General features: G+C 50.8%; 1 protein-coding gene across 1 annotated transcript in view; it reads right to left on the bottom strand.

The window, feature by feature from the left end:
- Positions 1–477: 477 nt before the first annotated feature.
- Positions 478–15628, bottom strand: part of AFAP1L2 (actin filament associated protein 1 like 2) — an 85318-nt gene continuing 70167 nt past the window's right edge. The window contains exons 8-20 of the mRNA XM_054163418.1: positions 15323–15502; positions 14637–14726; positions 13774–13858; positions 12494–12598; positions 11684–11895; positions 8572–8717; positions 7926–8037; positions 6762–7001; positions 6496–6673; positions 5516–5683; positions 4585–4766; positions 3884–4012; positions 478–2840 (exon numbers count right to left, since the gene is read on the bottom strand). Of these exons, the coding sequence (XP_054019393.1) occupies positions 2814–2840; positions 3884–4012; positions 4585–4766; positions 5516–5683; positions 6496–6673; positions 6762–7001; positions 7926–8037; positions 8572–8717; positions 11684–11895; positions 12494–12598; positions 13774–13858; positions 14637–14726; positions 15323–15502 (1854 nt within the window). The 3' untranslated portion in view covers positions 478–2813. The remainder of the gene's footprint in view (positions 2841–3883; positions 4013–4584; positions 4767–5515; positions 5684–6495; positions 6674–6761; positions 7002–7925; positions 8038–8571; positions 8718–11683; positions 11896–12493; positions 12599–13773; positions 13859–14636; positions 14727–15322; positions 15503–15628) is intronic.

Below are 15628 nucleotides of genomic sequence, written 5' to 3'. Positions count from 1 at the left end.
AAAGTCCCTCCCCAGCTTTCTTCTAGGCCTCCTTATGATACTGAAAACCCACAATAAGGTCTCCTTAGTGCCTTCTCTTTTCCAGACTGAACAGCCCCAACTCCCTCAGTCTGTCCTCATACCAGAGGAGCTCCAGACTGCTAATCATCCTCATGGACACCTTCCAGCACATCCAGATCCTTCCTGTAACAGGGGCTCCAGGACTGGACACAGTACTTCAGGTGGGGTCTCACCAGAGCAGAGGGGGAGAATCTCCTCCCTTGACCTGTGCTTCTCTTGATGCAGCCCAGGATGTGGTTGACTTTCTGGGCTGCAAGTGCTCACTGCTGGCTCATGTTGAGCTTCTCATCCACCAGCACCCCCCAGGTCCTTTTCTTCAGGACTGCAGTGTTGGGGTATAGCTGTACTTGCAATTGAATGGGAAGTGGGAGGAGAAGCCCCATTACAAAGAAGAACCGCTGGTAACACAATATACTCAACCTTTTATTATAAAACACTCTAAAGCGCCACTTTATAGATCACAGTTACAACAAAGGAAATGCCTGGAGCTGGGGAAACAATGGGGACACAGAGACATTGTTTAACATTTCTTGTCTGGGGACTTGCCTGTGTTTATCATCCCCTGAGGGAGATGATTTCCCAGCAGGACCACTAAAGGCTGTTGGGCTGTGGTGAGGAAAACAGAGCTGCTCTCATCCATTGCTGTCTCAGTACCACTGTGAAATGTCTGGACAACTTCTGGAGGACAACAGCAAGGTGTAAGGTAAGGGCATGGTAATATTTAGGGTGTAGAGAGGGGCTGCTGCCAGCTCAGGATGGGTCAAAACCAAAGGTTCATGGTGTCCATGGCCTCCCTGTGCTATGGGGAGAAAGCCTGGGCTCCTGAGCCAGAAGTTTCAGTGGTTTATTTGCATGAGGTTTCCCTATGCGCAAAACTTTGCACAGGAACAGGCCATACAGCTGGGGCTGTTGTACTCATCCCAAGGCCTGAGATTAGCAATTCCTCCACCTGCACCGCTGCAGAGAATTTCAAAGTAAAAACAAAACCAAAGGGAGTGCTTGCAGGAGCCCCTGATCCAAGAGCTTTGTTGTATTTCAGTTTGGTGGTGGTGGCAGGCAAGCATGGAGCCCCTCATGCACATCCTTACTCACTCCAGTGCCACCATCAGTTCTGGGTGTTGCAGCTCTGCAAACCCCTGTCCTGGGGTTGTTGGGTCTTTGTGCAGAGATGGTGTTCTCAGGCCTGTAAAAGGTTTTCAGGGGTTGGGAAGGTACATTTTGCTTGTCTGTCTTTATCCTGGCTCTGGCTGCTGCTCTGTGTGTAGCCACAGGACCTAAGGACCAACCCAGCCAAGATGCCAATGCTGCTTTAGCTTTGTAGGGTTGGAAAAGAGCCTGGCACAGGCAACCCAGTTGCTGAGCCTGGGCACCAGTGATGAAAGGACCATCAGAGAAAGGCAGCAGAGGTGTCTCCAGGACCATGAGAGAAGGAGGGCAGAGATGTCTCCAGGCCATCAGATGTGACAGCAGAGGGGCACGTGCCTGGATTTCTGACACCCACATCCCCCTTCAAATTTCAAATGTCTCTAAGGTTAGCAGTTCCAAATGTCTTAATATCTTTCATTAGAAAGCTTGGCTAGGGCAGAGAGGGGTGGGCTATGCAGGCCACACTGCCAGGGCCCAAAGGCTATGCTAAGTTCAACAATTTGGAAATAAGGGTGACAGCACCAAGACAGGCAGCAGCCATCGAGGAGGGGAGCAAGTCAGGCTGCTCAGCCCTGCCCACATGGAAGGATGCCTTTTGCATGGGAATGTCTTCAGCAGATTGTACAGCTGCAGCTCTGTGAGGACCTGAGAGCATCAGCAAAGTGGTGCTCACAGCTGGGGCAGAAGCACAGCAACAGCTGTACCTCTGCTACCCTGAATAAACATTGGGATCCAGCTTCCCCATCCAACAGCTGAGCAGGCCTGAGCTTTTGGTACATAATTACTAATAAACCTGCAAATATGAAGGAGTGATTTCCACCCCCCTCCCCCAACTCTCTTTTCCACAGACCACTATCTTCAAGAAAATTAACTGAATTCTGCTTGGCAGATCGTCTTTGCCCAGAGCTCCTGGTGCCTCCAGTCTGTAGCTCAGCTTAAAGCACAAGGTGAGCAGGGATCTTCCTTGATAGTCTGGTAGGTCTCCAGCAGACTGGTAGAGTGAGCCCAGGCTGGGATGTATCAGGACAGCCATTAAGTATCCCCTGGCCAGGCTGCTGTGTGCTTCTTGTTCATGTCTCAAGTCCAGCATCGCTCAGGCATAGGTAGTGGATGAAATGCAGCTGAGTGATGACTGACAGCAAGACAGGTGAGAGACTTTAGCTGACTGCAGTTTGCCATGACAGCTTGAAAACCACCAGGATCCAAAGAATAGCAGAGGCCCCTTTCTGAACCCACTACTGTCACTAATACAGAAACCTTAATAATTCATTGATAAACCTTCAAGGTAGAAATACACAGAACACCCCTATGTACAGCAACATTCTTGTTTACATCAACTGGGTTAGGAATTTGATGCAAGGATTGCCACTGCTTGTTATTGGTTTAGCTACATGATTGGGACTTGTCTGGAAAGAGCAAGATCGTTTGGGTAACTCAGGTTGGCAGCTCTTGACTCTGTTGCTGTGTCTGAGCTATTGGCTTGATGTGGAGGAGGCACTTGGTGTGTGGTTGTGTTCCACACCCAACCTCCACCTACAGATGATTAAATCCCCTTGGGCCATGCATGGCCAGTTCCAGTCTTTAGTCCATCTGTGAAAAGCATGGTTCTAACTGGCTCCCTTCTTCTCCCATTCCTGCCAAGGGAAAAAAGAGGCAAATTGGTCAAAAAAAAGAGAGGCAAATTGGTCTAAAGAAGAGGCAAACTGGTCAAAAAGAAGAGAGGCAAACTGGTCAAAAAGAAGAGGAAAATTGGTCAAAAAAAAAGAGGGCAAATTGGTCATAAAGAAGAGGAAAATTGGTCAAAAAAAGAGAGAGGCAAATTGGTCAAAAAAAAGAGAGGCAAATTGGTCTAAAGAAGAGGCAAACTGGTCAAAAAGAAGAGAGGCAAACTGGTCAAAAAGAAGAGAAGGCAAATAGGTCAAAAAGAAGAGGAAAATTGGTCAAAAAAAAAGAGGGCAAATTGGTCCAAAAAAAGAGAGGCAAATTGGTCCAAAAGAAGAGAGGCAAATTGGTCATAAAGAAGAGAAAATTGGTCAAAAAGAAGAGAGGCAAACTGGTCAAAAAGAAGAGAGGCAAACTGGTCAAAAAGAAGAGAGGCAAACTGGTCAAAAAGAAGAGAGGCAAACTGGTCATAAAGAAGAGGAAAATTGGTCAAAAGAAAGAGGGCAAATTGGTCCAAAAGAAGAGAGGCAAATTGGTCAAAAAGCAAATCTGGCAAGCCACAGTAGCCATAGTGTGTGCAAGATCAACCTGATCATCTGGTACTGGAGTGGGTTTTTTGCCACAGAGTGGCTGAGGGCTGTCTCTCCATTACAAGCACCACACATTGATTCATTTCAATCACTGAAATGAATACTGGCACAGGTTGCCCAGGGAGGTGGTGGAAGCCCCATCCCTGGAGGTTTTCAAGGCCAGGCTGGATGAGGCTCTGAGTAATCTGATCTAGTATGAGGTGTCCCTGCCCATGGCAGGGGGGTTGGAACTGGATGATCCATGAGTCACAGCCAAGGCAAACCCAGGTGAAAAGCTGAAGAAAACCAGGCTGGTCTTCTCCAAGTGGTGCTTGGTTAGGGATGCTCTTGAGACACGAGACCCTCCCACAACCCCACTGCATCACAGCCATTCTGCTCCAGACTGTCTCAGATGGCTTTTCATCCTGTTCCCTTGGTGTGGTTACCTTGGCTTTCTGTAGGACTGTTCCCTTCCCTGTCACCATGACGGACAAAGGCCGATTCTTTAAAGCCGTAGCTGAATTGACAGGAGAGTTCTCTGTGCTGTTGGCTGGACTGGCACTTTTGGACTGCATCTACAATAAAATAGAAATGGTGATGACTTGACTCCCAGGAGAGGCCTTGCCCCACCAGCTCCTAGTCACACTCCCATCCTCTTTGCACTGAGGCATTTTTTTTCACTGAGGTGACAGAGGATGTGCCTGGTGTGTTTAGGTGTTGAGGACTCAAGCAGAGGGGTTCAGAGCAGGGATCAGGTGGTGGCTATCACTGTTTCATGGCAGCAGAGTTCCTACAAAGGAACTTAGATGCCTGAAACTCCAAAGTAAACACCTCTTGGCTTGGCTGAGCATAAAAGGAGCTGGGTCTGGGCCTGTATGGCCCCTAGAGGGTGTTGCTCAAGGTCCCACAGGGAAATACAGACACTGAGCTCCACCAGCCCCCTTTCACCTCCCCATCACTGCTGTTACCTCATTATATTCTTATCTATATTATATAAAAGAATTAGCATAAGATATAATAGATACCATTTATAAGATCACATATAATATCATACTGTTGCTAATTATTGTAGTATTAAGCAGGCTGAGAGTGTGACTGCCCAGCTGCTGGAGAGCCACTGTGCACTCCGAAGGTGCCCCTCCCATACCCGAGGGGCTGCATTCTCCAGGTGTGTGGTGTCCACTGCAGTGCCCAGTGTCACAGGGCCAGACTCTGCCTTCTTCAGGTTTTCTTTCACCTCCACCAGGCTGAGCTCCAGGTCCACCCTCCTGCTCTCCTTCCTTTTGCATTCTTCTTCTATCTCCTTCAGCCTCTGCTCCAGGTTCTTGTCTGTAAAGAGAAGGGTAACTTGGGGGGCATGTGAGGAGAGCAGGGACCAGGGCTTATCCTGTGTATTTTCAGAGAGTCATAGAATGGTCTGGGTTGGAAGGGACCTTCAAAGGTCATCTAGTCCAACCCCCTCTGCGGTCAGCAGGGACATCCTCAGCTAGATCAGGTTGCCCAGAGCCCTGCTGAGCCTCACCTTGAATATCCCCAGGGATGGGGCCTCAGCCACCTCCCTGGGCAACCTGTTCCAGTGTTCCACCATCCTCATGGTAAAGAACTTGTTCCTACCATCCAATCTAAATCTCCTCTTCTCTAGTTTGAAGCCATTGCCCCTCATCCTGTCACTGCAGGCCTTTGTAAACAGTCTCTTTCCATTCTTCCTGTAGGCCTCCTTCAGGTACTGGAAGGTTGCTATTAGGTCTTTCCAGAGCCCTCCTCTTCTCCAGGCTGAACACCCCCACCTCCCTCAGCCTGTCCTCATAGCAGAGGTGCTCCAACCCCCTGATCATTTGCATGGCCCTCCTCTGGACCTGCTCCATCAGGTCCATGTCCTTCCTATATTTACCTCAAGAGGGACTGTGGCAGAGCAACCTCTTGCTCTAGTGCCGCCTGGGCTACGTCGTTCAGCACAAAGCACCAAGTCTCCCCTGCTTGCCCCTTCTGGTCGCAGGTGGGCCAGGTTCATAGCCCAGCTCCTTCCCCAATGGCCCACCTTGACTCATTTCCACACACGCCCCCTTGGCCTGGCCTACCTGTGCTGCCCCCGAGCATTTCCTTCAGCTCCCGCCTCTCCTTGCGCAGCTGGGTGAGCTGAGCCCGGATCTCGTCCTTCTCCTTCTCCAGCCGCTCCTTCTCCTCCGTAAACCGCTTCACCTCTGCCTCTGTCCTGTTCTTGCCAAGCTTGATTTCCACTGCTGCTGCTGGAAGCAACCCACCAAAACAAGCTCAGCCAGGGGAAAATGCAGGAGGGGAAAGCTTTTCAGGTGCTTGGGATCAAAACAAATGAAGCTCTGGAGAGTAACCAACTTGGATACCCCTCAGCTGCTTGGGCACTGTAAAGCTATTGTTATAGCAGAGGCAAGGTGAACCACAGGACAAACCTCACACCTAGAGCACCACCACCTCCCTCTGAGCCCCAGTGGCACAGTAACACAGTATATTAAGAGGTTGGAAGGGACCTCAAGAGGTCATCAAGTCCAACCCCCCTTCCAAAGCAGAATCACTAAGGGTAGTCCACACAGGAATGCATCCAGGTGGGTTTGGAAAGTCTCCAGAGAAGGAGACTCCACAACCTCTCTGGGCAGCCTGCTCCAGTGCTCCATCACCCTCACTGTAAAGAAGTTTCTCCTCATGTTGAGGTGAAATCTTCTATGTTCAAGCTTGTACCTGTTGCTTCTTGTCTTATTACTGTGCACCACCAAAAAGAGATTGGTCCCCTCCACTTGACACCCACCCCTCAGGTATTTATACACATTGATGAGATCCCCTTTTAAGTCTACTCCAGACTAAACAGCCCCAGGGCTCTCAGTCTCTCTTCATAGGGGAGATGCTCAAATCCCCTAATCATCCTTGTGGCTCTTGATTGGATTCTCTCCAGCAGTTCTCTGTCTCTCTTGAACTGGGTAGCCCAGAACTGGACACAGTATTCCAGGTGTGGTCTCACCAGGGCAGAGTAGAGGGGCAGTAGTGTCAGCATGGGCCCACTAGCTATCTGTATGCACAGCCCACTCACCTGGCAGTGGCATCTTGGGCCGGTGTGCAGGCACCAGCTGGGGACTGCCTGCTGTGACTTTGCCTGCTGGTGGCTCAGGGGCTGGCTGGGGGAAGGCAATGTTCTGCTGCTGTGTCTGGATTTTGACCATGGGCATCCGTGGCAGCACCTCCTCGGGCTCTGGCTTCTCTGGGTGTTTCTGGGGAGGGAAATGAAGTGGGGTGTTGTGGTGTGGGGAACTGGCTCACTGATTAAGCCCAGCCCTACCCTACAGTTCCAGACAGTACCTGCTCGGAGGTCTCCATCGCCTTAGTGCAGGGCTCGGCTTCCTTAGGCACAGGGACTGTCTCGGCTGTGCTCTCTGCTGGAGCCTTGATGGCAGCCCTTTCCAGGGATGGTGAGCTGAGGGGTGAAGGCTGGCACGACTTCTTGCTAGCACAGTGGAGGAAGGACTTCACTGGGGTCAGATCCAGGTACACTCTATCTTGGTCACCTTCAGATTTGTTCTCACTCTTGGGTACTTCTTCCTGCAAAAGGAGAAGGTTCCCCTGAAAAGGGACCACCTGATGCAGCTATAGGTACAGGAAAAATCTCACTGCAGAGCAGCAGCATCTCAGGCAATCCAGAGTACTTTCCACAAACCTTAGAGGACCAAAAATCCCATTCTCTATAATTCATCCCTTACAGGGCTTTTAGGTGTACTGAAGGAAAGGCCCCTTCTGCTCTCCTTCAATAGATCTTTCCAGTGATAGCAGCAGCACCACCCAAGGGTCAAACCCTCTTGTGCATCCAGTAACCCCTGCCAGATTTCTTTGTCTCTCCCAGGGTAACAATCTCTCTCACCCCCAGCATAGCCTGTCTTTCTTGTCATTATACACAAGAATTGCTCTCACAGGCATCAACATGAATTTTGATAGACAGGGCTCAAAGCAACACACTATCTATCACCAAATAATCCATGCTGTTTGCTGATGGAAACAGCAGTAGTTTATCCCAGCTGCCTGAGGATGCCTACAACCATCAGAGAATCACCTGGGTTGGAAGGGACCTCTAAAGGTCATCTAATCCAACCCTCTGCAGTGAGCAGGGACATCCTCAACTAGATCAGGTTGCCCTGAGCTCCGTCAAGCCTCACCTTGAATATCTCTAGGGGTAGGACCTCAAACACCTCTCTGGGTGACCTGTTCCAGTGCTCAGCCACCCTCACTGTAAAGAACTTCTTCCTAATGTCAAATCTAAGTCTGCTCTTTGATTTCAAACCATTACCCCTTGTCCTATCACTGCAGGCATCTCTCACTTCTCTCCAGTACTCCCCTCTGCTCTGTTGCCAAAGCCTGGATTTCCCCAGGGGCTGGAAAGCCCCTTCTCTGCTCTTGGAAAAACCTCCCCCTGGCCAGATGTTTACCCACAGTCTCCACAGAGCTGGCTGCCTGCAGCAGAGGGCATCTTACCGCAGGCAGGTCTGGCAGATCCACATCATCGTACAGCTCCTCCTGCTGCATCCTGCCTTTGGGCAGGTTGTCGATGTAGGCATTGGGCTCAGAGTACTTCCTCTGCATGAGGCTGTGGAGAGGCAGGAGATACCCCATCAGCAGCAGTCTCACTGCAGGCTGTGCTGTGTTTTGGCCATCTGAGCACAGCAGTCCTGGGGGCTGGGCAGGGCCAGATGCAGAAGATGAGGAGGTAGAGCAGCTCCCCTTGCCTGTTAAGCAGCACTCACCAGAGCGGGGCTGAGCATCTCCTCTGCTCTTGGACACAGCACTGCAGCAGCACGACCACCCTGCCCCAGTGAGCCACACTGCTGGGTGCCCACTGCCTTGCACCTCCCAGCCAAGCCCACCACCCTGCCTGTGCAAAAGCCACCTGTGCACTGCCCCTAGCACCTTGGTAAGCTGCAGCTCAGGTCAGCTGCATCACGGTGGGACAACGACAAGCGCTCGCCTGTCCTGCGCTGCGCTGTCAAGGAAAGTGAGCTGCAGCTGTGAATGTACCACCTGTTCCCCCGGCAGCCAGCCTCCTGCAAGCAGAAGAGCTCTCTCTGCAGCTTGCTTCCCCTCTAGCAGCCCTGCACCCCCTCACCCGTTCCTGCTGACATACAAGAAGGAGTTCTTTGCAGCGCTCACAATGCAGGAGACCCTCTCGGCATCCACGTAGTCGTAGGTGAACTCCTCCGGGTCTGTCTTCGAACCCGACTCCGACAAGAGGAGACCCAGCCAGTGGCCCATCTCCTCTGAGGACTTAGCCTACAAGGTGACCAGACAGAAAGTGCAGGTTGCAACAGCAGCTCCTCTTGGGTGAGAAACCATGCTGGTAGCCTTCTGGCCTTGCAAAGGGAGAGGTGAACTGTTGGGTGCTTAGATTAAGCCTGAGGCTCCATTAAAAGGAGTTGGGGTTGTTTAGCCTGGAGAAGAGGAGGCTCAGGGGAGACCTTATTGCTCTCTACAACTACCTGAAAGGAGGTTGTAGCCAGGTAGGGGTTGATCTCTTCTCCCAGGCACCCAGCAACAGAACAAGAGGACACAGTCTCAAGCTGTGCCAGGGGAACTTGAGGCTCAAGGTGAGGAGAAAGTTCTTCCCAGAAAGAGATTGGCCATTGGAATGTGCTGCCCAGGGAGGTGGTGGAGTCACCATCCCTGGAGGTGTTCAAAAAAGGCTTGGATGTGGCACTTGAAGCCATGGTTTCATTGTTATGAGGTGTTAGGTTGGACTTGATGATCTCTGAGGTCTTTGCCAACCTGGTTGATTCTATGAAAAAAGTGCAGCTCTGTGTGTGGACTGATTCACAAATTCAGAAGAGAGATGAATGCAGCTCTTCAATGAACTCTTTCCTGGCATTTCCAGTAGATCTGCATTTTCCTTTTAGTGGTGAACAATATCTGCCTATGAAAGTCCAGGAAGCCTCTGGAGCTGGAGGTGCTGGTGGACAGGCAGCTTTAGTGAGGGAAGAGTGTGGGGTTTGTTTTGCACCAGCAGAGTGCAGCAATGGGACTGGCAAACACACATGCAAGGAGACCCAAGCATCCCAGGATATTTATGTCAGTGCCCAAACCCCTTCCAGGACTGCCTGAACAAGGAAGAGGGGAAGTTCTGGGCCCCTCAGTTTAAGAAGGACATTGAGACTCTTGAATGTGTCCAGAGAAGGGCAATGAGGCTGGGGAGAGGCCTCGAGCACAGCCCTGTGAGGAGAGGCTGAGGGAGCTGGGGTTGCTTAGCCTGGAGAAGAGGAGGCTCAGGGGAGACCTTCTTGCTGTCTACAACTACCTGAAGGGAGGTTGTAGCCAGCTGGGGGTTGGTCTCTTCTCCCAGGCAACCAGCACCAGAACAAGAGGACACAGCCTCAAGCCACGCCAGGGGAAGTTTAGGCTGGAGGTGAGGAGAAAGTTCTTCACAGAGAGAGTTCTGTTAGCCATTGGAATGTGCTGCCCAGGGAGGTGTGGAGTCACCATCCCTGGAGGTGTTCAAGAGGGGATTGGACATGGCACTTGGTGCCATGGTTTAGTAGTCATGAGGTGTTGGGTGACAGGTTGGACTTGATGATCTTTGAGGTCTTTTCAAACCTTATTGATTCTATGATTCAATGGAAGGGAAGAGTCTAAAGTGGGAGCAGAGAGCATCAAAGCGAGCCCCTTGCTTTACCACAGTCAGTATCAAAGTCCCTGCTGCAGTGAGCAGCCTGACATTGTGCCAAATGAAGAGTGAAATGTAGTGCCTTGAAGTCAGCTCTAGCAAACAGCCACATGCACTTCCCAGTAGTAGGGAGTGGAGGTTCTACCTGAAGCAAGAAGTGGGTGGATGCAGCCATCTTTTGCTTTGATTTGAAGAGTTAAAGCAGTAAGCACAAAGCAAAATTCAGGGCAAGCAAATCCCAAACTGGAAAGTATATTTTAAGCTTCCAGTCTGTTTTATTTAGCAGAGATTTCAGTGCCTGGGAAGCCTGCCAGCCAGTCTGTACATTGAGTCTGACATCCCAACAAAACACAGATTCTTCCATTCACAAAAAGTGCATTTTCCCAGCACCTCTTCTTCACAGCTGTAATTAGGCAAAATTCATAGACACAGGCATGCCCTGAATCAGAAGCTAAACAAAACCACCTTCAAGCTTCATGGCAGGCCCTTGAAGTCAGTTGTTCAGCTATAAATATTCCACCCACTGGAAAAATACAGGAAATGGCTCACATTGTCCACCTCCTACTGTAATCACGCTGTCGTCAGAGAGAACTAAGATTAGAGATAAACAGCCCTGGGTGCCGGCAAAGGAAAGTGGCAGATGGAGATGAATTCACTTGCACTTTCCAGGGGCAGGTTTTGAGTGGTTTACTTGGGATGCATGACCTGTGGCACTCTGTTTTCAGAAGATGTTTCCTGTGCCTCCTATCCACAGATTGAAGTCCTTAAAGCACCATTCCTCCCATCTCTAAAATGCACCCCATATGACTTAATCATCCAAGGTTATCTTACAGTCAGGGGAGAGAGATGGGCACCTCCAGAGAACTCTTCATCCCATCCTAAGATGAGTGCCTGAGATGAAGGCTAAATTGTCCTCTGGAGGTGCCAGCATCAGATACAGCCTGGATTACCGGCTAGGTGACCACAGGCAGATGAAAGGCCCAGACTTCAGGTTCTATTTTGCTGGACTGGAGAACCTCCCTGGCATTTAGGCCTGTTTAGACTCCCAAGATGAGAACTTGAATCATAGAATCATAGAATTGTTAGGCTTGGAAGGGACCTTGAGCATCATCCAGTTCCAACCCCCTGCCATGGGCAGGGACACCTCACACTACAGCAGGTTGCTCACAGCCACATCCAGCCTGGCCTTAAAAACCTCCAGGGATGAGGCTTCCACCACCTCCCTGGGCAACCTGTGCCAGTGTCTCACCACCCTCATGGGGAAGAACTTCTTCCTAATGTCCAATCTGAATCTGCCCATTTGTTCCATTCCCCCTACCTGCCACCCTAAAAAGTTCCTCCCCAGCTTTCTTGTAGGCCTCCTTAAGATACTGGAAGGCCACAATTAGGTCTCCTTGGAGCCTTCTCTTCTCTAGACTGAACAGCCCCAAATCTCTCAGTCTGTCCTCACAGGAGAGGAGCTCCAGCCCTCTGATCATCCTTGTGGCCCTTCCAGCACGTCCAGATCGTTCCTGTAATAGGGGCTCTGGAACTGGAGACAGTACTGGACGAAGCAGAGCTTTGTTGGAGGTGCAGCCCCTACCTCCAGAAGGACTCTTTCTTCACCGTTGAGCAGGATGCGGAAGGAATAGAGATGATCAGGGCTGGGCTCTGGGACAACCTCACAGCCTGCCAGACTCAGGGGCTGCTGAGCCAGCTTGCTTCGGTTCTTATCCTGGTAGAAATGGAGGTGACCATCTTTGATCTGACACCAACGAGACCTCCACTGGCTGTTCACTAGCACATTCAGGTAGCCTGCAAGCAAACACAAGTTCTCAGGCACGCATTTCCACCGTGTGAGGAAGGGGGATCCAAACTCAATGTGAGTTCTGAGATCACCACACAACACAAAGACACAGATAAGGGCAAAGAGGAAAAGCACAAACTGTCCTACCCATAGCAAAAAGGGTAAGAAAGGTAAGAATCTGTTGAAAACAAGAGCCTTGAAATTCAGGTTAGGTTTGGAACAGCAAGTTTGCTGCAGATGGTTGGATAAAATTGGTCCCAGGAGCTGAATACCAGGTGACCCACACAACTCTCTCCCTGCTGATTCCAGCAGCCTGGGCTGATGCCCAAGAATAGCAGCACAGAGGCCCTCTATGTGCATGTACAGTATCACCTGCACTTCCTCCTGGGCTACCTTGCAAGCTATTGCCCACCCTTGTAAGCTTAATGGGTAAGAGACACCACAATCCACATGGATTTACTGGCACAGACTGAGCAACCTCCCTAGGAAGGACAGCCTGGCACACACACATCTGAGGAGGATGATGTCTGGTGCTCATCCTACCTTGCACACCAAGATCCAGCCCTGAGACCAAGTCCCTGCAGAGGGCCTCACGCTGCCACTTACTTGAAGTCTCCAGGGATCTCTCTGGGCTGTCCAAGGAGCTGGATTTTTTCCTCCCAAGGTTCATCAGGTTGCTCAGTTTCAGGCCAGTTGTGCATTTCTTCTTAACTGTGAGAAAAGCAAAATGCATGACTTTCCCAACTCACAGCCATACACTCAGCCTGCTGTCCCAGCTGGGTGTCCTGCCCCAAAGCTGCCTGCACTGCTGCCCTGCACCCAACAGCAGCACACACATCCTTGGCAGACAGCAAAGCCCAGGGAGATGACAAGCAAGATGCCACCAGTAATCCTACTTAAGTGATTTGCCAGACTGTCTGTATTGCTTTAAACTTGGGCTAGCTCTGACCAAACACCAGCTGCTGCAGGAGCTGTGGGAAGTTTGTTTGCACAGATCTTGTTGTGCAGGTGCCAACCTCCCTTCACTTTGCTACTCTACAAAGAACTGCATTAAAAAAACCCCTAAAACATTACCATGAATATTTACTGCATCAAAACCTTTTTCCTTCCTAAAAGAAGGACTTCAGGTGGGGAGGGGGAAAGCTTATGCCTGAAGAGCCTCTTCAGCATTTTCCTACTGAGCCCATCAGTCAGTGTGAACATGGCTGTGTAATCATCACATAACCCTGGTAAGAAACCAAGTTGGATGTCTTTAGTTCAGATTTTCCTTCACACTCTAAGCACAAAATGATGAAGTCCTGGCCTAAAGGGACTCAGCAGCCCACTCCAGTGAGTTCCCACCATGGAGGTCTGTTTTTTTACCTCTCTCCAATGGGTGCCACTGTCCTTCTAACAGAGCATCTCCTCTTTTAATGTCCTTACTTGCCCCAAGTTATAGCTGAGGAATGCAGCTTACAGCTCAGAGTGATGCCCTAGTGTGAAGGTGTTACTGTCCCCCTGGAGACAGCTCAGCGTTTCACACAGGTATTCCAAGTTCCTCTGCAGAAATCTGAGGGAAGTCACTTAGGTTGCATTTAAGCCATCTCAAACTGTACTAAAGTGGCTTGCCCAGAGTCGTGCAGAATCTTTGTGGTAGGGCAGGTATCACACCCAGGTTTCTCAAGCCCTATCCCACCTCTGGAACTAAGCAATCCTAACACCCACCTGTCATTTCACTATGGGGGGAAAAGCACTGAAATCAAATTCACAGGCAGGGAATTCACCTGCAGCTTTCACCTTGCAGCAGGGCAGTTTGAGGTGGCAGTGGCAGGAGAAGCTTAAGCAACCCTTGCCACATACAGGCTCAGTGTCCTGGTTTCCCCATGATCCCCAGGGTAAGAGTTTACCATCTTTTGTCTCAGCTGTCTCTGGGTGGCCATCTGTGCTGCTCCCACTCTCAGAGGCTGCAGAGTACCTCTCAGATACCTCCACCTGTCAACAAGCACCAGACAGAAGCTCCACAGATGCACATGATCCATTCTTCCAGCTAGCACCTGCCCCTAAGTGTCTTTTTCCCTTCACCCAATTTATGAGGTCCCACCCTCTCTGTAGCAGATTCTTTCACACAGATATCCCCTGCCCACCCACTCAGACTGTGTTCTTCCCATTGTTTCTGAGCTCAGCATGGGCAGATCCAGCACATGAGCCACCCCAGCCGGGCTCACCTAAAAGGAGAAGCTGTGACACCACTGGTGCCACCCTGTGGTGCTGCAGCCTGGCTGGTGGTGGCATTTGCCAGTCCCTGTAGGAGGGTGTGGGCAGAGGAACCACCCAGGTGCCCAAACAGGTCCAGTTTGGGTGTCCATCAGAGGCTTAGGAAGATTTATTTCTCCTACTACTGTTCTGGAAAAGGCTGCCCTCAGGGGAGTGCCACTGAAACCTGAACTAGAAACTTGTCCAAGTCCTGGCATCCAATGTTCTGTATCCCTTCCAAAGCTCTCAGTGAGCACAACTGTCCCACTGGATGAGATAATAGCTGCTGCCCTGTATGGATGAGAGCCCAATGCTGAGTCAGTCTTGGGGGGAAGATGTGGCAACAAAATTAAGACTGCAAAGGAAAATGAAGATTGTTCCAACCACGCTCCCGTCCGGCTGCTTGCACTCACAATGGTCTTTGTTCAGATCAAATGACTACACCTACCACTGTTATTTAAGAAAGGAACAGAGTGGAGAAGCCCAAGTGCTCATTCTCTCTGCAGTCAGGGTGTACCTTTGGGTAACTGAGCCGCTGTGAATCTGGGATGTACTGGTTGCCTTCGCTGCCTCCTTCACACAGCAGCCCGCTGGTCTCCTGGATTACCTGAGCAGAAGGGAAGCCATAGCCTGTGAGACAGCTGCAGTAGCATGATCAGTATTTATTCCTGACCCAGGACAGGCAGAACCACAGCAGACTGGGTTTACACAGCAGACCCACAGTTTATACTCTCTGTGACCCCAGGGACTTCCCTGGAGCGGCAGCAGGCAGCCAGCAGAAATTGCTGGGCCTCAGTGAGCCTGGGAGAAGCTACCAGCAAAGGCAGCCCTGGCACCTCACAGCTCTGCTGCTGCCCCAGGCTCCATGAAGGCTCCTTCTGCTGTCATCTCAGCAAAAGGGCCACATCTCCCCCTGTCCTCAGCCAATTCACACTGGGCACCCACCCCAGATATCCCTCCTGCTGCAGCAGCTGGGCTGGGAGATCTTTACACAGCCACCCGTGGACAGAAGGTGGCAGGGAGCTGCAAGGAGCTGTAGGGAGAGGCTATCCCAGGACATGAAAATGAAGTGGTGTATTTGTATATGGGCTAGTGGTGAGGAAAGGAGCCAGAGCACAGGACTGAGATAAGATACCATCTCCTAACAAAGCCAGGGAGAAGCATGGGAGCACCACTAGGGCAAGCCCTGAAGGCACCACTGACCCTGAGCCACTGCTCTGCCTGGTCTTTACTCTGCAGCCCCAGCACGATGACATCAGCGTTCATGGGGATGATCTTCAGCTTGTGCTCCTTCTTCTTCACTTGCTTTTCCTTGTGAATGACAGTGCAGCCCAGCAAATTCACATCAAGCTGAGGGCTGTGGTCTTTGGAGCTCTTGTAGCACTGGGAAAGGAAAGGTGAGGGCAGGTAAGAGGTTGAGAAGCTGTCTCTTTCACACACTGGCATGACCTCAACCCTAGAAGTGGTTCAGTGCAACAACATGTATTAAGTGCACTGAACACAGGAAGG

The sequence above is a fragment of the Dryobates pubescens genome, chromosome 8, assembly GCF_014839835.1.
Source record: "Dryobates pubescens isolate bDryPub1 chromosome 8, bDryPub1.pri, whole genome shotgun sequence".
In the NCBI taxonomy this organism is placed as follows: Eukaryota; Metazoa; Chordata; class Aves; order Piciformes; family Picidae; genus Dryobates; species Dryobates pubescens.
Note: the sequence above shows the minus strand (reverse complement) of the source record. Positions and strands in the feature narration are given on the sequence as shown.